Raw genomic sequence first — 23324 nt, forward strand, 5'->3', positions numbered from 1 at the left:
TGTCCATGTATGGAGCACTGCTCTCACATCTGGGGTGGTTCTAGCTCTGCATCCTTACTAGACAGAATTTAGTTAAAAGTTGTGTGCGTATAATCTCTCCCAGGCTAACTTTAAGACTTGACCCGCTAGCTGTATGCCACAATGTTGGTCCACTGTCTCTCTGCTGTGGTTATTACTTTAGTTTTTGCTTTGGAGAGCTGGCTGCTGCATCTCATGATTACTATCTGGCCGTTGGTAACTCTAGGATGGGTCATTTTGATGACTGTTTTTTTTCCTACACCCTGAAGCTTTGTAACGCTCGCTTCTCATATCTTTCCCAATAACTCTCTCCTGATACATTTAAGGCCTGGCCTTGATGTAGACATTTGTCTGTGACCGTTGCCTTTAGAAAAAAGAATGACTTACTGAAGAGAATTTTGTTGAAAATATATATGAAAAATACAATTTACTGTATCATTTTATCATTTACATGTTAAATGTTTTGAATTGATGATTGCCAGTGCTTGATAAGACCTCTGTTATTTCAGCTACTTTCTCTATATTTTTCTGCATATGTAGATGAAAGTTGTGGAAGAGTATTCTAGACCATTGCTTACTGACTGTGATCCAACAGTGGTATGTTATATATCCATAAGATTTCATTAATGTATGGTTAGACCCCACGTAGGAGAATGTAAATTAAAGGAGATTGGCTTGTTTAGTGTATTGAAATCTTGTTTCTCTGGAAACTCAGGCTTCTCAGTGGTAATCGTGCATCAGGTGTACTGCTAGTCTACCACTGCACATCTTTGGCTTGTATGACCTTATTATACAAGGTCACATGACAAACTAGTTTATGTTATTGTTGTGAGGGTTTTGTGTTTAGTGTTATGGAAATATTGTTTCCAGAAAATATTCAGCATTTTTCTTATGTTGCAGAAGGTGTCAGAGCTCAGCCATCTACCAACATCTCCCCAGCGATCGTATAACTTGACGTCACCTGCCTCTTCAAATGACCTGTGTGAAAGGCCACCCAAGGAACTTAGAGAGTCTGAGCATTCTCACTGTAAATCTGAATCATCACTAGCAGAAGAGTGCGAGGTCCCTCCCCATTCTTCTGACACTTCTCATTCTGATCACATCTTACTTTACAATATCACTGGTATGGCTAATATTTTACTGGATTACATAGGTTATTTGTTTCCTGAGTATCCATGTTGATAAATCATAAAAGCTATGCTGGATAAAATTATGCTGATATACAGGAAGATAATGAGAAAAAGAATAACTATGTTCTTTGTGCTTTTTTTCTGTTTTGATTTTACGCAAAGGACAATCATTGTGTACCATTTTACCTTTACTTATGTAGGATTCATCTTCAGCTTACACACATATGCATTTTACAGCACTCTTGACATTAAACAGGGATTAATGGACACATACAAGGCAGTTTTATTCAATCAGCACAACTCTTGCCCTCCTGAATTTTCAAGCCCTGGTTCCCCAAAGCTTCCTTCATAGCATCCTTCCATCTCTTCCTTGGTCTTCCCCTGTCCCATACTTCCACAACTTGAAACAATGATCCTCTTTGTCAGTATCTCTTCACGTATCCATATGTCCAAACTACTTCAGCACATCCTGATCAACCCTCTTAGCTAGAACTTGCACTCTTACCTCACCTCTTTCTGATTACCATTTCTTATTTACTCGACTTACCTCATGCCTCCTATTAACTTCAAGCATATCATTTCTACCACATCCACTCTCTTTCTTTTGCATTCAAGCTTTAAAACCTCTGCATAAACCTCCCACATCACCCAATCCATGCAAATTATCCATGGTGACATTGTCCATCCTTAAGGAAAACCCACCTTTACTGGGAATGACTCATCCTCTCACTTTCCCATTTGCACAAAAGACTTATTTTCACAAAGGAACTTTTGTATTTAGTAACTTTTCATTTACAGCACTTCATATATACTTATCACCTTCTTTTATGCATCTTTGTCATTCTTGTCATATGCTTTCTTCAGATCCATGAATCACTTATATGTTACTCTTTAACTCCTAGTATTTCATTCCTACATTTTTGAAAACAAACAGCCTCTACCTCTCCTGAAACCATATTACCCCACCCAGTCAGTTGTTCTATGAAAGATGACACCACCCTTTCAATCTTTACTCTTTCATTCATCATGCAAGGTATACTCTTGACATTTTATACCTAAATCACTTTTATCTTGTGCCGTAATAAGGTAGGAACCCCCATTTTTTTCCCCCGCAATTCTTACATTCCAACTTCTCACTCTTTTCTTGAAAGTTAATCTCATTACTCTGGAATCTTTCCTTATCCTCTCAACTGTCAAGTTCTTCAACTACCACAAAACTTGGAGCATTTATGTTGAAAATGTATATGTAATATCCCTGAAAATTGGTACTGATGAAGGAAGGATTATTAAAGAACATTTGCATCAATTAATTAATTAGTATGAGACTTGGGATAATGAGAGCATCTGAGGAACATTACAAAGAAGAGCTGAAATTCAGTTAAGGGATTATGAGAGATTTGAATATATTGTAAATGTTATGAAGAAAATTGTATTTAACCAGCTACTCTGCTTGTGGCATTGTCAGGTGTGACAGGAGCTGGTGTTGTAAGGAAAGGATGTTGATGTATAAACAAGAATTTCTAAATTTGAGAAGTTTTTCATCATTAACAAAACTCACTGCTTGGTAAAATGTACAATAATGCAATAATGCTTCCTTTTTTTTTGCATGATTTGCCTTAGTCTGAATTATATGAATTTTTGGAACTTTGGAAATATATTTTACATTTATTTGATGCCCTTGAAATTTGGTAATTTTAATCTGCTTTTGGTTTTATAACTATAGAAATGCTTTTGCAAGCTTACATGGAAAAGAACTGGTAAGTACTATATCTTAAGCTTGTACAGTGGAGTCGCAATAATTCACACAATTCAAATTTGCATTTACAGATTCATGGGTACCTATATTATACTTTTTTTTTTTATTTTATGGTCAAGCTTTCATGATTTGTGGCTGAGCACTATGTGAATCTATAGGTCAGGGTGCTTCATGGGCAAGTTCTCACTTCTGCCTTGAGAGGACTGTCACAGCATCCTCAGCCCAGGATTTACATTTGGTACTTTCCATTATCAAATTCATGGAAATTTGTCCAAGAAAATTCATAATGAAAATCATGATTTGATGACGATGTATTGTAAGGGCTTAGATATCATAGAAAAAAAATGTTTGGGAAATTCTCTGATGAAATGTATGATAATTCATTGGAAGGGAAGGTGAAGGACAAAATGACCAGTGATTCTGTGTGAGCTGATTTATTTTCACCAGTCATATTGTTAAAGTTGAACGATAATTTGTTTTTCCTCTAATGTTTTTATTTACTGTATTTAATGATGAATTATGTATGATGTAATTGTTTATCAAAGTAGTTTTAGAGCAGTTTATGCATATTTGTTTTGTTCTGGAACCAAACTGATTACTTCCGTTTAATTATGAAACTAGAATTTGCGATTTGATAATTTATGGAGGATTCTGGTACCTAGCTTGAGAATTATGGTGACTCTTCTGTACTATATAAGCATGGAGAGCTATGATTACTTTGATACAGTACATGTAAATATATTGTACTGTCTTCCCCAATTAGACTCTCACCTCAAGAGCAGCGACGTCACTGTAGCTAATTGTAGTGGCAGTGGTTTTGGCAAGAGTAGTCTCAATAGTAGTGGTGGTGGAAGCAGTAGTAACCATCATCGCCTGGTAGTAGCCGAGGTTCACCGCTTTGGGTATCGGCCACTATGTGCAGGTTCTCCTCATGATTTAGCATCATGTCCTGCTGCTACTGCTGCATCAGCCCCATATGAGACTTACCAGGTGAGACATTTTGAGCTTCATCTTTAGTATGGCAAACAAGATCAGCACTGTGCTTACTGCAGAATATTTTGATGAACAACTGTATTGTAGTAAGTTGTTAGTAGCACAAGATGCAAACTGATTGTAACTAACCCCAATCATGTATATATTTGCTAAATAGCATGAGCTTTATGCCCTTATCCCTTCCCTGGAATTCTCTCTCTCTGACTGAGAGTGATCACCATCAGACTGATGTCTGTTTTCTGAGAATAACAACATACTTCTCAGCTGCCATAGTTGGACAATGAAGTCATTGTGGAGTGAAGGTTGTTGATTAGTTAGGGAACAGACCCAGGCTAAGCCTTGTTGTTACTGCCTAGCAGGTGCTTAACTAAAGGTGAGATGCATATACTTGGCCAGGAAGACAGGGTTTTCATGGTTTCTAACCCCTGGAGATTTAATTTCTCATGTATGGTTCTCAGGACACTGCTCCGGAAAGGTGTTTTCATGCTTCAAAACTTGCATTTTGGTCATGGTGAATTGCTTTAAGCTAATGTATTAAGTTTGGTCATGCATTTCAAAACTTTAACTTAGGATATTACAGCACTGCCTATTTGATACTCCTCAGCTATTTTGAAAATGACATATAATTTTTTTCATCTTTTTCAGTCTCACAAGTATGCTCTGGGCAAATCCACAGAATTTTTCAACAGGTGTGATGCTTTAAAGACACTGAATCAAGCATCCTCTGCTCTAGCTCTCACAGAAACATTAATAGGTGAGCTGGTCTCTGAGAGTCTGACATCTACATAACTTTATAATGTAAAGTGAAGTACCTTACATTTTCTCTCTTTCTTGCAGTTATTTGTTTTAGGCACCATTGTCACGTTTCTCAGAGGGATTCTTTATTGCAAGAATAAGTAAGCTGTCACCATCATCATTGTACATTGCCATGTTAAGGCTGAATTGAAAAGTAGGATAATTTGTACAAAAATCATTGTTCTTATCTATTGCCTGCTATTCTGCCATCATTACCATATGTAGGTGATGCTGTTTAACCTGCCATGATAAGTGTTGTATAGGTTGTCATAGGTTGTTTCCTCCAATATTGTCGTATTTCGTTTCACATTTCTTCTTTTCCCTCATTTTGTTAAATGTGTAGTGTGTTAAGATCATTCTTACATGTAACTTTGCCATGATTGTTGTCATCTGTCCATTATTTTGTCCTCTGTCTATCCATCGTCAGCAGTCACACTTTACCCTGCAACTTAACCATAGGCATAGCTTGAAAAGTTTGTCATTTATGGAACTCTATACACTTGTTTCCCAGAATCTAAGTTTTTAATGGCAAAGAACCTCCAGCTCCATTGGATTTTGTTCATAACTTGAAACATCAAACTTGAAATTCTATATGCTTGCTTCCCAGCATCTGAAGACTTGAATAGCATAACACCCATTTGAAAAGTCTACCCTTAAATTTTATGCACTTGTTTCCCAGCATCTAAAGAGCTGAAAGGCATAAAATATCTAACTTTCATTAGGATTTTACCAGAATTAAACCCATTTATATATAGGTTTAATCCGCAACTTAACCTGGCTCATACATTAAGAAAATTCCACTTTTGGCCATAGAATGTTTAGTACAGAATTTTTGGTATTTTCTATGTAATATTTTCACTCTTATATCAGTATGCTGCAATGCAGGTCACACACATGTTCTTGGGAACACCCTTCATTTTTTTCATTTTAACTATTTCATCTTTAAATGTATGCTAACATTCACTCTGAGCTCCATAACCATGATCAGTGTACTGTTTATGACCATTTATATTATTTTTCCATTGAACATCTGTCAGACTTTATACAAATACCTTTGAGTTTGACAAATTGGCCTACTGAAAACAGTGATTTATATCTGGCTATCCATCCCCAAACTCCATTTCCATTTACAACAGGTGGATGGGATGTGTATGAAACCTGACATTTGGTGGCCTGTTGTACTTGCTGCTTGATACTGTTTGGTGTACTTCAGATTGTTGCTAATGACAACTCTCAGGTCCTTTTCTTCATTTGCTTTAGTTGGTTTACAAGGAGTTTGTAGTCATAACATGTATTCTTTACTCCAAAGTGCATGACTACACTTTCTTCATTAAACTTCATTTGCCACCTATCTGACCTCTCTGCTGGTAAGTTAAGATTTCTTTGAATCATTTCGCAGTCCCGCCTGTTTACAGCTCTACCTCTTAGATTAATATCATCAGCAAATTTAAAGATCTTAGATATGAGACAGAGTTCTAGTTCATTAATGTACAATATGAAAATAAGTGGGCCTGGGACCGACCCATGTGGCACACCACTTGTTATGTCAAGCCAGTCTCAGGCCTCGCTGTTTAATACTACACACTGCTTTCTTCTGGTAAGCCAATTTCTGATCCACATACAGAGTTCTTCACCAATTCCGTTTGCTTTGAGTTTATGTAAAAATCTCTTGTGAGATACTTTATGGAAAACCTTTTGGAAGTCTATATATACAACATCAGATGGAACTTTTTGTCCCAATTCTGATAAATAATATAAGAAAATTCGTTCAGATTTGTCTGACAGGCTCTTCTATTGCAGAAACCTTGTTGGTTGTCCGATATGATTTTATGTTCTAGAAACATGACAATTTTGTCTCATATTTTTTTTTTCCATTGTTTTACCTAACGCTGACAAAAGGCTAATTGGTCGGTAATTCAAGACACACTTTTTGTCTCCTTTTTATGTATATAGGAGTAACATTTGCTAGCTTCCAGTCAGTTGGCACCTGACCATCCAATTGAGATTTGTGGAATATTTTTGTTATGGGGTATATCAGCTGTCTCCTGGCCTCTTTTAAAAATCTAAGAGCTAAGTTATCTAGGCCATTGGATTTTATAGGATTTAATTGGTCCGGGCATTTAAGTACTTCAGAGCTCTTTATTTCTCTAATGTTAACTCTTCTTCATCAGATCCTTAAAACATTGGTTGTTTATCTTGTCAATTTTACAACCGACATGAATGAGCTTTAAACTGAAAAGAGCAATAGATAGACATAGTTGGTAGGAACATTAGGCAGGAACATTGGGTAAAAACATTAGATAGAAATAGATGGTAGGAATGTTAGGTGGGAGCACTTGGTTTAAGTAGTAGGTTCTGATATTAAGCAGGAACTTTAGGTAGACACATTTGGTAGAAGTAGTTGGTAGGAACATGAGGTAAGAGCCTCTGGAAACACTGTGCTAGAGTTGCTCTCTGCCAGTGGCCTGTTAAAGGTGAGGCACCAAAGGCTAAGAAGTGGCACTGAAGTTCACTAGTTATGGAGACGCTTTTTTTGTGGCCACCCTCTTGAGGGAGTTCCCAGAGGGAACAGGCATCAGAGATATAGATAGATAGTTAGAAAAAGAAGGCAGTTTTCATGCTTTTATGTGATTTCAGTTTTTCTTATGTAGAATATGTGATGTCTATCTATCTGTGTATCTGTATCTCTAAAGCCTGTTCCCTTCTGGAGCTCCCTCAAGGGGGTGGCCTCGGCAATAGAGATTCCATAACCAGTGAAATCCAGTGCCACTTTTCATCCATTATTGCCTCACCCTTAACAGGCCACTGGCAGAATTCAAGTCTAGTGCAGTGTTTGCAGAGGCTCCTATTGATTGTTTCTACTGTCTACTTTTACCTAATGCTGCTGCCTAATTTTCCTGTCCACTACTTTTACCCAATTTTTTTTACTGAATGTTCCAGCCAACTACTTCTATCTGGTGTTCCTACCATTTGCCAAAAGGCAGGGCTATCACATACCACTCACCACAGGAAAATCAAGTAATGAAAAATGAGCTGTGTGAGTTAAGTGTTGTCAAATGGCATGCATGACAAGGAGAGATTGTTTGTGGCCAGAGTACCAGTATTCCATGTGTGGGTGAGGCAGAAAGCAAAGAGCTACCTGGAATGTGTGGTCTTTGGAAAGCATTATGAGATATTTCCCCTGATTATTTCAAGTATAGAAGCATTTCATTATGTCATATATTGATTTTATAACAAAAAGGGTTTTAAATAAAAGAAATTGCATTGTCAGTATTTCTTTTATTGGCATTTTTTTCATGGATATCAATTTGCTTGAGAATCTCGGTGTAAGGACTATTTTTTGTATTGAATCTGAGTCTGGGGTTGAGGGACTTTAAGATCCGCAAGTATGTGATTAATAGCTACTCTTTTCCAAGCTTCTGCGATAATTCTGTTCATATTATTTGGGTATAAGTCGGGTTGGGGAAGCATTATGAGATATTTTCTGTGATTGCTTTTAGTATAGAAGCATTTCATTACTTCATATTTCAATTTTAAACCAAAATGGTTTTAGGTAAAAACATATCCCTGAACTATTACCTTCATATTTAGGTATTTATGTGTTGAAAATTGATTTGCTTGAATACTTAAGTATAAAGACTATTTTTTCTGGTGAATTCGAGTATGGGGATGAAATTTGCGTTTGGAGACATTAAGACCAGTGAATATGTAATTAACAGTTACTCTTTTTGGGAGATTCTGCTATTATTCTTTTTGTATTTATCTGGAATATGCATAGTAAACAGCGATTAAGTATAATGAATGAATGATAAATCTAGAATGAGTAGTCTTTGGAAAGCATTATGAGATATTTCCTTGTATTTTAACTTTCTGAAAGGGGAAACAGAAGAAGGAGGCACGCGGGGAGTGCTCATATATATATATATATATTTTCTTTTCTTTCTTTCAAACTATTCGCCATTTCCCGCATTAGCAAGGTAGCGTTAAGAACAGAGGACTGGGCCTCTGAGGGAATATCCTCACCTGGCCCCCTTCTCTGTTCCTTCTTTTGGAAAAAAAAAAAAAAAAAAAAAAAAAAAAAAAAAAAAGAGAGGGGAGGATTTCCAGCCCCCCGCTCCCATATATATATATATATATATATATATATATGTCACTTACCCTTACATTTCTTACATGATCAAACCACCTCACACCAATATTGTCCTCAAGCATTTCATGTCCAACACACCCACCCTCCTCCATACAATCTTATCTGTAGCCCATGCCCTGCAACCATTTTACAATGTTGGAACTAATATTCCTTCAGACATACCCATTTTTGCTCTCCAAGATAGCGTTCTTTCTTTCCACACATTCTTCATTGCTCCCAAAACCTTCGCCCCCTCCCTGATCCTGTGACTCACTTCCCCAGTTTCATCTGTTGGTAAGTCCACTCCCAGATATCTGCAACACTTCACATCCTCCAGTTTTTTTCCTTTCAAACTTACATACCAATTAACTTGTCCCTCAACCCTATTGAACCTAATGAATAACCTTGCTGTTATTCACATTTACTCTCGATTTTCTCCTATCACACACTTCTCCAAGCTCAGTCACCAACCTCTGCAGTTTCTCACATGAATCAGCCACAAGAGCTGTATCATTAGTGAACAAGAACTAACTCACTTCCCAGGCCCTCCCATCCCCGACAGACTGCATACTCACTTCTCTCTCCAAAACTCTTGCATTTACCTCCCAAAGCACCCCATCCATAAACAAATTATACAACCATGGGGACATCACACACCCCTTCCGCAGACTGATATTCACTGAGAACCAGTCACTCTCCTCTATTCCTACTCATACATATGCCTTACATCCATTGTAAATACTTTTCACTGCTTCTAGCAACTTATCTCCCACACCATGTACTCTTAAAACCTTCCATAAAGCGTCTCTATCACCCACACCATATACTCTTAAAACCTTCCACAAAGCATCTCTATCAACCCTATCATATGCCTTCTCCAGATCCATAAATGTTACATACAAATTATCTTTTTTCTAAGGATTTCTTACATTCTTTAGAGCAAACACCCGATCCACATCCTCTGCCATTTCTGTAACCACACTGCTCTTCCCCAGTCTGATGCTCTGTAATTGCCTTACCCTCTCAATCAATACTCTCCCATATAATTTCCTAGGAATACTCAACAAACTTATGCCTCTTACACACACACACACACACACACACACACACACACACACACATACACACATATATATTTATAAATGAATAAATAATTCATTTCATATACTCAATCACTGTCTCCCATGTTTGTGAGGTAGCGCAAGGAAACAGACGAAAGAATGGTCCAACTGACCCACATACACATGTATGTACATAAACGCCCACACACGCACTTATATACATACCTGTACATTTCAACGTATACATACATATGTACATATTCCTACTTGCTGCCTTCATTCATTCCCTTGCCACCCCACCATACATGAAATAGCACACACACGCACACACAACCTGTGCGCACACACGAGGCAGCGGTAGGAAAAGACTATATATATATATATATATATATATATATATATATATATATATATATATATATATATATATATATATATATATATTTTTTTTTTAATTTTTCCAAAAGAAGGAACAGAGAAGGGGGTCAGGTGAGGATATTCCCTCTAAGACCCAGTTCTCTGTTCTTAACGCTACCTCGCTAATGCGGGAAATGGCAAATAGTATGAAAAAAAATATATATATATATATATATATATATATATATATATATATATATATATATATATATATATATATATATATATATTTATATATATAGAGTTGATAGAGATGCTCTGTGGAAGGTATTAAGAATATATGGTGTGGGAGGAAAGTTGTTAGAAGCAGTGAAAAGTTTTTATCGAGGATGTAAGGCATGTGTACGTGTAGGAAGAGAGGAAAGTGATTGGTTCTCAGTGAATGTAGGTTTGCGGCAGGGGTGTGTGATGTCTCCATGGTTGTTTAATTTGTTTATGGATGGGGTTGTTAGGGAGGTGAATGGAAGAGTTTTGGAAAGAGGGGCAAGTATGAAGTCTGTTGGGGATGAGAGAGCTTGGGAAGTGAGTCAGTTGTTGTTCGCTGATGATACAGCGCTGGTGGCTGATTCATGTGAGAAACTGCAGAAGCTGGTGACTGAGTTTGGAAAAGTGTGTGGAAGAAGAAAGTTAAGAGTAAATGTGAATAAGAGCAAGGTTATTAGGTACAGTAGGGTTGAGGGTCAAGTCAATTGGGAGGTGAGTTTGAATGGAGAAAAACTGGAGGAAGTGAAGTGTTTTAGATATCTGGGAGTGGATCTGGCAGCGGATGGAACCATGGAAGCGGAAGTGGATCATAGGGTGGGGGAGGGGGCGAAAATCCTGGGAGCCTTGAAGAATGTGTGGAAGTCGAGAACATTATCTCGGAAAGCAAAAATGGGTATGTTTGAAGGAATAGTGGTTCCAACAATGTTGTATGGTTGCGAGGCGTGGGCTATGGATAGAGTTGTGCGCAGGAGGATGGATGTGCTGGAAATGAGATGTTTGAGGACAGTGTGTGGTGTGAGGTGGTTTGATCGAGTGAGTAACGTAAGGGTAAGAGAGATGTGTGGAAATAAAAAGAGCGTGGTTGAGAGAGCAGAAGAGGGTGTTTTGAAGTGGTTTGGGCACATGGAGAGGATGAGTGAGGAAAGATTGACCAAGAGGATATATGTGTCGGAGGTGGAGGGAACGAGGAGAAGAGGGATACCAAATTGGAGGTGGAAAGATGGAGTGAAAAAGATTTTGTGTGATCGGGGCCTGAACATGCAGGAGGGTGAAAGGAGGGCAAGGAATAGAGTGAATTGGAGCGATGTGGTATACCAGGGTTGACGTGCTGTCAGTGGATTGAATCAAGGCATGTGAAGTGTCTGGGGTAAACCATGGAATGCTGTGTAGGTATGTATATTTGCGTGTGTGGACGTATGTATATACATGTGTATGGGGGGGGGTTGGGCCATTTCTTTCGTCTGTTTCCTTGCGCTACCTCGCAAACGCGGGAGACAGCGACAAAGTATAAAAAAAAAATATTTATTTTTTTATTTATTATACTTTGTCGCAGTCTCCCGCGTTTGCGAGGTAGCGCAAGGAAACAGACGAAAGAAATGGCCCAACCCCCCCCCATACACATGTATATACATACGTCCACACACGCAAATATACATACCTACACAGCATTCCATGGTTTACCCCAGACACTTCACATGCCTTGATTCAATCCACTGACAGCACGTCAACCCTGGTATACCACATCGCTCCAATTCACTCTATTCCTTGCCCTCCTTTCACCCTCCTGCATGTTCAGGCCCCGATCACACAAAATCTTTTTCACTCCATCTTTCCACCTCCAATTTGGTATCCCTCTTCTCCTCGTTCCCTCCACCTCCGACACATATATCCTCTTGGTCAATCTTTCCTCACTCATTCTCTCCATGTGCCCAAACCACTTCAAAACACCCTCTTCTGCTCTCTCAACCACGCTCTTTTTATTTCCACACATCTCTCTTACCCTTACGTTACTCACTCGATCAAACCACCTCACACCACACATTGTCCTCAAACATCTCATTTCCAGCACATCCATCCTCCTGCGCACAACTCTATCCATAGCCCACGCCTCGCAACCATACAACATTGTTGGAACCACTATTCCTTCAAACATACCCATTTTTGCTTTCCGAGATAATGTTCTCGACTTCCACACATTCTTCAAGGCCCCCAGAATTTTTGCCCCCTCCCCCACCCTATGATCCACTTCCGATTCCATGGTTCCATCCGCTGCCAGATCCACTCCCAGATATCTAAAACACTTCACTTTCTCCAGTTTTTCTCCATTCAAACTCACCTCCCAATTGACTTGACCCTCAACCCTACTGTACCTAATAACCTTGCTCTTATTCACATTTACTCTTAACTTTCTTCTCTCACACACTTTACCAAACTCAGTCACCAGCTTCTGCAGTTTCTCACATGAATCAGCCACCAGCGCTGTATCATCAGCGAACAACAACTGACTCACTTCCCAAGCTCTCTCATCCCCAACAGACTTCATACTTGCCCCTCTTTCCAAAACTCTTGCATTCACCTCCCTAACAACCCCATCCATAAACAAATTAAACAACCATGGAGACATCACACACCCCTGCCGCAAACCTACATTCACTGAGAACCAATCACTTTCCTCTCTTCCTACCCGTACACATGCCTTACATCCTCGATGAAAACTTTTCACTGCTTCTAACAACTTTCCTCCCACACCATATATTCTTAATACCTTCCACAGAGCATCTCTATCAACTCTATCATATGCCTTCTCCAGATCCATAAATGCTACATACAAATCCATTTGCTTTTCTAAGTATTTCTCACATACATTCTTCAAAGCAAACACCTGATCCACACATCCTCTACCACTTCTGAAACCACACTGCTCTTCCCCAATCTGATGCTCTGTACATGCCTTCACCCTCTCAATCAATACCCTCCCATATAATTTACCAGGAATACTCAACAAACTTATACCTCTGTAATTTGGGCACTCACTCTTATCCCCTTTGCCTTTGTACAATGGCACTATGCACGCATTCCGCCAATCCTCAGGTACCTCACCATGAGTCGTACATACATTAAATAACCTTACCAACCAGTCAACAATACAGTCACCCCCTTTTTTAATAAATTCCACTGCAATACCATCCAAACCTGCTGCCTTGCCGGCTTTCATCTTCCGCAAAGCTTTCACTACCTCTTCTCTGTTTACCAAATCATTTTCCCTAACCCTCTCACTTTGCACACCACCTCGACCAAAACACCCTATATCTGCCACTCTGTCATCAAACACATTCAAACCTTCAAAATACTCACTCCATCTCCTTCTCACATCACCACTACTTGTTATCACCTCCCCATTTGCGCCCTTCACTGAAGTTCCCATTTGCTCCCTTGTCTTACGCACTTTATTTACCTCCTTCCAGAACATCTTTTTATTCTCCCTAAAATTTAATGATACTCTCTCACCCCAACTCTCATTTGCCCTCTTTTTCACCTCTTGCACCTTTCTCTTGACCTCCTGTCTCTTTCTTTTATACATCTCCCACTCAATTGCATTTTTTCCCTGCAAAAATCGTCCAAATGCCTCTCTCTTCTCTTTCACTAATAATCTTATTTCTTCATCCCACCACTCACTACCCTTTCTAATGTAGGTTTGCGGCAGGGGTGTGTGATGTCTCCATGGTTGTTTAATTTGTTTATGGATGGGGTTGTTAGGGAGGTGAATGCAAGAGTTTTGGAAAGAGGGGCAAGTATGAAGTCTGTTGGGGATGAGAGAGCTTGGGAAGTGAGTCAGTTGTTGTTCGCTGATGATACAGTGCTGGTGGCTGATTCATGTGAGAAACTGCAGAAGCTGGTGACTGAGTTTGGTAAAGTGTGTGAAAGAAGAAAGTTAAGAGTAAATGTGAATAAGAGCAAGGTTATTAGGTACAGTAGGGTTGAGGGTCAAGTCAATTGGGAGGTAAGTTTGAATGGAGAAAAACTGGAGGAAGTAAAGTGTTTTAGATATCTGGGAGTGGATCTGGCAGCAGATGGAACCATGGAAGCGGAAGTGAATCATGGGGTGGGGGAGGGGGCGAAAATCCTGGGAGCCTTGAAGAATGTGTGGAAATCGAGAACATTATCTCGGAAAGCAAAAATGGGTATGTTTGAAGGAATAGTGGTTCCAACACTGTTTTATGGTTGCGAGGCGTGGGCTATGGATAGAGTTGTGTGCAGAGGATGGATGTGCTGGAAATGAGATGTTTGAGGACAATATGAGGTGTGAGGTGGTTTGATCGAGTAAGTAATGTAAGGGTAAGAGAGATGTGTGGAAATAAAAAGAGTGTGGTTGAGAGAGCAGAAGAGGGTGTTTTGAAATGGTTTGGGCACATGGAGAGAATGAGTGAGGAAAGATTGACCAAGAGGATATATGTGTCGGAGATGGAGGGAACGAGGAGAAGTGGGAGATCAATTTGGAGGTGGAAAGATGGAGTGAAAAAGATTTTGAGTGATTGGGGCCTGAACATGCAGGAGGGTGAAAGGCGGGCAAGGAATAGAGTGAATTGGATCGATGTGGTATACCGGGGTCGACATGCTGTCAGTGGATTGAATCAGGGCATGTGAAGCGTCTGGGGTAAACCATGGAAAGTTGTGTGGGGCCTGGATGTGGAAAGGGAGCTGTAGTTTCGGGCATTATTGCATGACAGCTAGAGACTGAGTGTGAACCAATGGGGCCTTTGTTGTCTTTTCCTAGCGCTACCTCGCACACATGAGGTGGGAGGGGTATGTTATTCCATGTGTGGCGAGGTGGCGATGGGAATGAATAAAGGCAGACAGTGTGAATTGTGTGCATGTGTATATATGTATATGTCTGTGTGTGTCTATATATATTTGTACATTGAGATGTATGGGTATGTATATTTGTGTGTAGGGACGTGTATGTATATACTTTCCGTGTTTCATTTTACCCATGGGCTCATAGGAATATCTTGATCACGCGCAAAATTGTGATCCTTTCCATACATGTGTATCTGGGTGGGTTGGGCCATTCTTTCATCTGTTTCCTTGTGCTACCTCGCTAACGCGGGAGACAGCAACAAAACAAAATAAAAAAAAGATATTTTTTATTATACTTTGTCGCTGTCTCCCACATTAGTGAGGTAGCACAAGAAAACAGATGTAAGAATGGCCCAACCCACCCACATACACATGTATATACATAAATGCCCACACACGCACATATACATACCTATACATTTCAACGTATACATACACAGACATATTCACATATACACATGTACATATTCATACATGCTGCCTTCATCCAATCCCCAATGCCACCCTGGCACATGAAATGGCACCCCCACCCTTCGCATGTGCATGAGGTAGCACTACAAAAAGACAACAAAGGCCACATTTGTTCACACTCAGTCTCTAGCTGTCATGTGTGATGTACCAAAATCACTGCTCCCTTTCCACATCCAGGCCCCACAAAACTTTCCCCAAAATATGTTATATTTTATTATACTCAATCGCCGTCTCCTGCCTTAGCGAGGAAGCACAAGGAAACCTGAGGAGTGGCCCAACCCACCCACATACACATATATATACATAAATGCCCACACACACACACATATACATACATATACATTTCACTGTATACATACATATACATACACAGACATATACATATATATTTTTTTTTTTTTTTTTTTTTTTTTATACTTTGTCGCTGTCTCCCGCGTTTGCGAGGTAGCGCAAGGAAACAGACGAAAGAAATGGCCCCCCCCCCATACACATGTACATACACACGTCCACACACGCAAATATACATACCTACACAGCTTTCCATGGTTTACCCCAGACGCTTCACATGCCTTGCTTCAATCCACTGACAGCACGTCAACCCCTGTATACCACATGACTCCAATTCACTCTATTTCTTGCCCTCCTTTCACCCTCCTGCATGTTCAGGCCCCGATCACACAAAATCTTTTTCACTCCATCTTTCCACCTCCAATTTGGTCTCCCTCTTCTCCTTGTTCCCTCCACCTCCGACACATATATCCTCTTGGTCAATCTCTCCTCACTCATTCTCTCCATGTGCCCAAACCATTTCAAAACACCCTCTTCTGCTCTCTCAACCACGCTCTTTTTATTTCCACACATCTCTCTTACCCTTACGTTACTTACTCGATCAAACCACCTCACACCACACATTGTCCTCAAACATCTCATTTCCATAGCCCACGCCTCGCAACCATACAGCATTGTTGGAACCACTATTCCCTCAAACATACCCATTTTTGCTTTCCGAGATAATGTTCTCGACTTCCACACATTTTTCAAGGCTCCCAAAATTTTCGCCCCCTCCCCCACCCTATGATCCACTTCCGCTTCCATGGTTCCATCCGCTGACAGATCCACTCCCAGATATCTAAAACACTTCACTTCCTCCAGTTTTTCTCCATTCAAACTCACCTCCCAATTGACTTGACCCTCACCCCTACTGTACCTAATAACCTTGCTCTTATTCACATTTACTCTCAACTTTCTTCTTCCACACACTTTACCAAACTCAGTCACCAGCTTCTGCAGTTTCTCACATGAATCAGCCACCAGCGCTGTATCATCAGCGAACAACAATTGACTCACTTCCCAAGCTCTCTCATACATATATACACATATATACACATATATACAGCATGTATATATCCATACTTGCTGCCTTCATCCATTCCTGTCGCCACCCTGCCTCACAGGAAATGACATTGCTACCCCTGCTTGTAACAGTGATTTTAGATTAAAAAGCAGCTGAACAGCACCCAACCAATATGCTTCTTTAGTCAAACCAACAAGCAGAAGACCAGCAAACTGTCACAACATCAAAACTGAGTCTCAAAAAATATACTCTATGGCCTTTTTTGTCACAGATGATAGCACAGAAGGAGACAAACATGCTGTTTCATGTATGGTGGGGTGGTGACAGGAATGGATGAAGGCAGCAAGTATGGATATGTGCATGTTTATATACGTATATGTCTGTGTATGTATTTGTATGTATACGTTGAGATGTATAGGCATGCATATGTGCGTGTGTGGGCGTTTATGTATATACATGTGTATGTGGGTGGGTTGGGCCATTATTTCTTCTGTTTCCTTGCTCTACCTGGCTGATGTAGAAGAGGGCGATTAAGTATAATGAATGAATTAATATGTTTATAAATATTTATTTTTGATTATGGTGGATATTTACATATTCAGCTTAAGTAAGTTTATTGTATGACTACTTATCCTTATATATAATGAATAGTTATTTATTTTTATATTCTATATATGATTACCCCAGGAGCAACTTCTATGAAAGAGTCATGGTGTTACCCAAGACCTTTTAATGGCACCTGCATCCCAAGGCTCTGCTGCTTCTAGTTGCAGGGAAATATTGACTTCTTTGGAGTGAGGAGTTCTTTGATGAGACTGTACTTTGAAAGATACTGCCTTGCCAAAGGTGACTTTTCACTCGTCGTATAACCTTGAGCTAGTGGAGTCTGGTAACACCAATATAATGAATATGAATAGTTGTATATGCCTTATTATTTGGTTGCAGGAATGTGATAATGTTAGAAATTTGCAATTAAGTGGTTGAGAAGATAAGCTGTTGTTATTACACATTTTCAGCATCTCCCACACAGTTTTTAAAGACTAAACCAGATGTCAATTGTGTTTTCTCACTCTCTTGTAGGTCCACTGAGGATTTCTCCTGTGCCACAAGAAGTCTTAAATGAGGTTGTCTGTAATATGGAGAATAAAACCAAGGTTCCAGTCTCTGTTAACAATGGGACTTCTGAAGACTTTGATAGTCTGACCACAGGAGAAGAAGTGGACACAAGATGTTCCAGTTTCACCATAAGCCCAACCAGCATGGGTTCTGTAAAGAATCCATTATGTACAGTGACTTTTGATGTTAGAGATAAGAATCAAGGTTCTGGGAGAGTGGTAGGTTCTTTGCCATCCATCTTGCATCCAGGAGTTCATCATCTTACATCAAAGGCTGCCTGTACTATATCCAGTAGCAGTGAGAAAATGAACAATGCCCAGGCTGTTAGCAAGTCAGTTAAGGATTTAAGTCTGAACACTGAAGGTATGGTAAAGCAGGAATGTATGAAAACTGTACCAGAGATAAACAAGACTGTCTCGCCACTCAGTAGAGAAGTTGGAGGTAAGAGTCGGGTCATTACAGTTCCAGTAGGTATGAGTGACCATGGCCCAGTTGAAGTGTACAGGGAAGTGCACCAGTACCCAGCCAGTTCTATCACAACTGTTGTCGAAAAATGTTCATACATTGGTCAGATGCAGCCAAATGCACGACCACCTGCAGGAGCATCAAAGTGCAGGAAAAATACACATAAACTAAAGAAACAAGAAAGTAATCATTTGGGCTCCAAATCTTCTATAGCTAGTGCATCATCCACATGTACTTCTGTGGCAAGTGGTAGCACACTTGTATCCCGGAGTAGTTCAGAACTTACACCTATGACTCAAAGTCAGGCCTCTTCATCCAAGACAAGTCTCAATGACACACGCAGTGACTCGGCAGGACCTATATCTAAACCTGTACTATCAGCAGCAATTATGCAGATGCGCCAAGCTCTTGAATCAGTATCAAATGCCTCTGATAACCATTCTGACAAATCAAGTGGTGGCATTGAAGTAGCATCCAATTTCTCTGATACCTCTTCAAATTTATCCACACTCTCTGATCTTAGTGGATATGAAGATGAATATATCAAAATCAAACGCCTAGTGTCAGATGCAGTCATTCCTCCAGAGGATTATAAGAAAATTATCAGCAAAATGAATAATAAACCTCTGTCAAAACCAGTGCCTTCGTTTGATCATGAAAAAGTGATACGTGATCTCCAAGCACAAAAAGAAGATTTGGAAATCCAACTTCATCGATTGTCTATTCAGGTACAGAATGCAGTAAGGGAAAAGGAGCTTTACCAACAGCAGCTGGAATTGATGCAAACTAAAGTTACAGAAACCAATCAGAAACAGTATTTTGAGGTTTTGAAACAAAGAGCTAACTTAGAAGGGCAGTTAGAAATGCTTAAACAAGAGCTAGAAAATACAGTTTATGAGAAAAATCAATTACAGTCAAAATTCACTGACTTTGTGAAAGAATTTGAAGAAAGCAAAAGTTCAGCTGTTTCAGCTAAGGAAGCAGAGTCACAGATAAAAGCAAGATTGTCTAAATATGAGGAAACAAACAAAGAGCTTGAGGAGAAAATAAAAGAGACTGAAGAGAAATTTGAAAGAATTAGTAAAGATTATGAGAAAGCACAAAGAGAGATCAAAGATATTATAGGAAAGAATGAATACTTAGAATTATCATTAGCAGAACTGCGAGATTCTGAAACTCAGCTAATGGAAGAAGTAAAGGGCCTTAGATCACACACATCACAGTTGCAAACTGAATGTCATACTAGGTTTGAGGCACAGGCTGAGGCAGAATCAGCAGCAAACAAAGCTTCCTCTGAACTACAGACTTTGCAGACCTCAAGTGTATGGTACCAAGAGCAATTACAAATAGCCCAAGCTGCTAGATCAAGCTTGCAGCAAGAGCTGTTAGAATCACGATCAGTTCAAGCTAGAGTTACATCAGAGAAGGAAGCATTAGAGACTAAAGTACAAACATTGATCCATGAGGCTGAAGATGGGCAAGCCAGAGCAGTTAGAGAAAAAGCATCATTAGTTGCTCACTTAGAGGCCCTACAAGCAGACATGGCTGAGCGTGAAGCAGTACTGTCTCAGTTAGAACGTGATCGGGGCAGTGAAACCAAGTTAATGGAGGACAGAAGACAGAGATTAGAACAGGATCGACACCGCATACATAAGCTTCGTCTTGAACTTTCCGATACAGAAAGGCAACTAGATTTTTATAGGGATGATGTTAAGCATAAGTGTGCTTTGTTAGCAAAGTATGAAAATGAGCTTAAAGACCTGAAAACATTAGTGGCTGTGAATCAGGAAGTTCTTAGAGAGAGAGACATTCGAATCCAGAATCTTGAACAGACTATAGAAGAAATTAGATTGTCTGTAAAGGGCCACCAGGAAGAAAGAAAAGTAAAAGACTCAGTGATTAACTCACTGAAGGAAGAAAAACTCAAGCTTGAAGTATCTCTTGCTGCAGCAAATAGTGAGAAGAAAGAAGTAGATGATGCCATTATGAAGGTAAGAGAGGATATGACTAAACTCTCTTCAAATTTTTACAGAATGAAGCATGATTTAGCTGCAAAAGATCGCCAGATTGAAGTGCTCATGAGAGAAGCAAAGGACGACATGCAGATAAAATTGTCCTTAGAAAAGAAGGTTGAGGCATTAGAAAAGAGGGCAAGAGAAGATGATGAGAAAAAAGAACTTATTCAAGAGGTTGAAAGGCTCCAGTTATCCCTCAGAAAAGTCAGTGCAGCTAAGGAGAAATTTGAAGAGGAACTAACTGAGATAAGGAGAACATCAAAAACATTAGAGATTGAGAAAAAAGGGTTAAATGAAGCTGTACACTTAAGAGAAGAACAGATCCAAAATATGCAGTGCAGTCTTGAAAGCTATCGTGAAGCAATATTAAAAAAGGATGAGGAAATTTACGTTGCCCATGAACAGACCTCAACAGTGGAAAAGACCTACATGGAGTTGAGAAGAAACTGGGAGACACTAAAAGAGGAGAATTTAGCTCTGAGGCATGATGCTGAGGCATATACAGAACATGAGAAAGTCCAAAAGAGAGAGAAGTCAGATCTGAAGGACAGCATACAGAAAGAACGCAAACTGAAGCAAAATCTTGAGAGGAAGATTGATTGCTTGGTACAGACGCATGAAGAAGATAAATTAAGGATTTTGAAAGAAAAGGAAAACTTAAATGAACTAGTTAATGAGCTTACCCAAAAACTCCAAGGACTCAAGGATGAAAAGACAAAAACTCATGAAGATAAGGTTTGCTCAGAGAAAAAGTACAGTGAATTATGCAAAGAGATTCAAGTTGTAAAAGAGGAAAGAGACAAACTAGAAAGCAGGGTTAAAGAAGCTGTTGCAGAGGTTGACAATTACAAAACTGACCTCAGCAGTAAGTGCGAAGTTGTTAAGTCATTAGAAGTCAAAGTTAGCTGTTTTTCTAGAGAAAATTGTGATATGAAAGAGAAGCTAACAGCATTGCATAATGAGAAAGAAAAACAAGTGATGGAGCTGGAAGCCTTATTAAAGGTTAGGACTGATGAAATGACAAAACTTCAGAAAAAGCATAATGACACTGAGTCTTTACTGACGGAACTGACACAAGAGAAGAATATGCTTTCAAGTCACATTAATACTCTTCTTGCTGAGAATAGTCACTTAAAGAAGACAGCAATTTCCCATGAAGCTCTAGTGAAAGAAAGTAAAACCCTATGTGAAACTAGTAATACAAATACAAAGAAATCAGCCAAGAACACTGAAAGTTTACACAAGGAAATTGGTGTTTTACATAAAAAATTATCTGAGTATGAAAATAAGATGAAAGAGGCAGTTAAACAGAAAGAAAACATCCAGTCAACAATTCGAAATACCAAGAAGGAAAATATGTTAATGAGGGCAAAACTTAAAGAATTAGATGTACTGAAAAAAAGGTGTAAAGAGTTTGAATCAGGTAAAGATTCTAAAGAGCTTGAGTCTTTCAAAATCAAATTTAAAGAGCTTGAGTCAAAGCTGGATGCTAAACATAATGAATTGTCATCACTTACTGTGTCTTTGAATGAGAAAACAAGTCATATCCAGATATTGAAAGAAAGAGAACAAGAACTTTGTGCTCAGGCTAGAGCTTTACATGCAGATAAAAGGGAGATGCAGGAGAAAGTATTAAGTCTTGAGGGAATTCACCAGAGGGTACATCAGGAAATCTCAGATTATCAGCAACAACTTAAGATTGCTGAGAATGAGAGAGATGAGTGGATGGCCAAGTATGAAAGCCTTAGAGATTTTATTCCAGAGCGAGACACAAGCACTCAGCCAGCGGTACAGTTAGAACCATCCAGTCACCAATCATTCTCTAATGGTGAAGAATCTGCAGTAGTGTCAGGTACAAGTGACAGCACAGGAAGCTTAGGAGGAAAGTCTGTGAATAGTCTCTGCTATCTGAATGAGGATACCCAAACGTCAGTGACAAATGGTACTCAGTTTGACAAGACAATGGCAGATTTGCAGGCACAAGTGAGCCTAACCTCAGAAGCTTTGCAAAGTAAGGAACAGCAAATTCATGATCTCCAAGAGAAGTTAAGATCTCTCATGCAGGAAAGGACAGAAATTGGAACTAATCCCAAGGCATCAGAGTCATGTCCATGTGAAGAGGTTGTTGATTCCATGCATAGGATACAAATTGATGGACATCTAGAAAGAAGAGAGCAGCTCAAGATACCTTCCAGTATATGTCATGATTGTAAGATGCAAAAAGAAATGCATCCTAGGGGAGATCACTCTGAAATTCAGTCACTGTTAGATAAGATCAAAAGATTAGAGTCTGATTTTAATGGGAAGGAGGTTGAATTACAGGAAACCCAAATGAGAATGACAGTTGCAGCGAACGAATTTCGTGAGAAGCAGCGAAGGTACGAATCAAACGTCCGACTGCTGACTAGAAAATTAAAGGAACATATGAAGGGACGTAAGTCAGCAGAAAAAGAAATGCAAGCACAGGCTGAGGATCATCAGCGATTGTTGAATGAAGAACAGCAGAGGTATGCTGTGCTAAGATGCAGGTGAGAATAGCATTGGTTCTTTTCTGTATGAATGTTGTATGTTGTCTGATGGAGATTAAGGCTTTAGGAGAGTATTTCCATTGGCTTTAATGCCAAGAATACCAGAGTTTCATCAAGTGGACTTTGTCTCCCTTAAACACCTTTCTGTTGAAAAGAAGCTGAAATTGCCTTTCTATTTATATTTCAAATTGTATGTTTGCACCATAATGGCTATCAGACATTTGTGGCATCTTT

At 39.4% G+C, this 23324-nt stretch overlaps 1 protein-coding gene across 2 annotated transcripts in view; it reads left to right on the forward strand.

The window, feature by feature from the left end:
• Nucleotides 1-1009: 1009 nt before the first annotated feature.
• Nucleotides 1010-23324, forward strand: part of LOC139752167 (uncharacterized) — a 51498-nt gene continuing 29183 nt past the window's right edge. Inside the window, exons 1-5 of one of the 2 annotated variants that reach the window (XM_071668111.1) lie at nucleotides 1015-1141; nucleotides 3668-3894; nucleotides 4543-4651; nucleotides 17654-17812; nucleotides 18047-23090. In XM_071668111.1, coding sequence (XP_071524212.1) covers nucleotides 17776-17812; nucleotides 18047-23090 — 5081 coding nt within the window. In that variant the 5' untranslated portion in view covers nucleotides 1015-1141; nucleotides 3668-3894; nucleotides 4543-4651; nucleotides 17654-17775. Of the gene's footprint in view, nucleotides 1142-3667; nucleotides 3895-4542; nucleotides 4652-17653; nucleotides 17813-18046; nucleotides 23091-23324 lie in introns of both variants that reach the window. The other variant, XM_071668112.1, reaches the window with a different exon arrangement.

The sequence above is a fragment of the Panulirus ornatus genome, chromosome 12 (genome assembly GCF_036320965.1).
Source record: "Panulirus ornatus isolate Po-2019 chromosome 12, ASM3632096v1, whole genome shotgun sequence".
Classification (NCBI taxonomy): domain Eukaryota; kingdom Metazoa; phylum Arthropoda; class Malacostraca; order Decapoda; family Palinuridae; genus Panulirus; species Panulirus ornatus.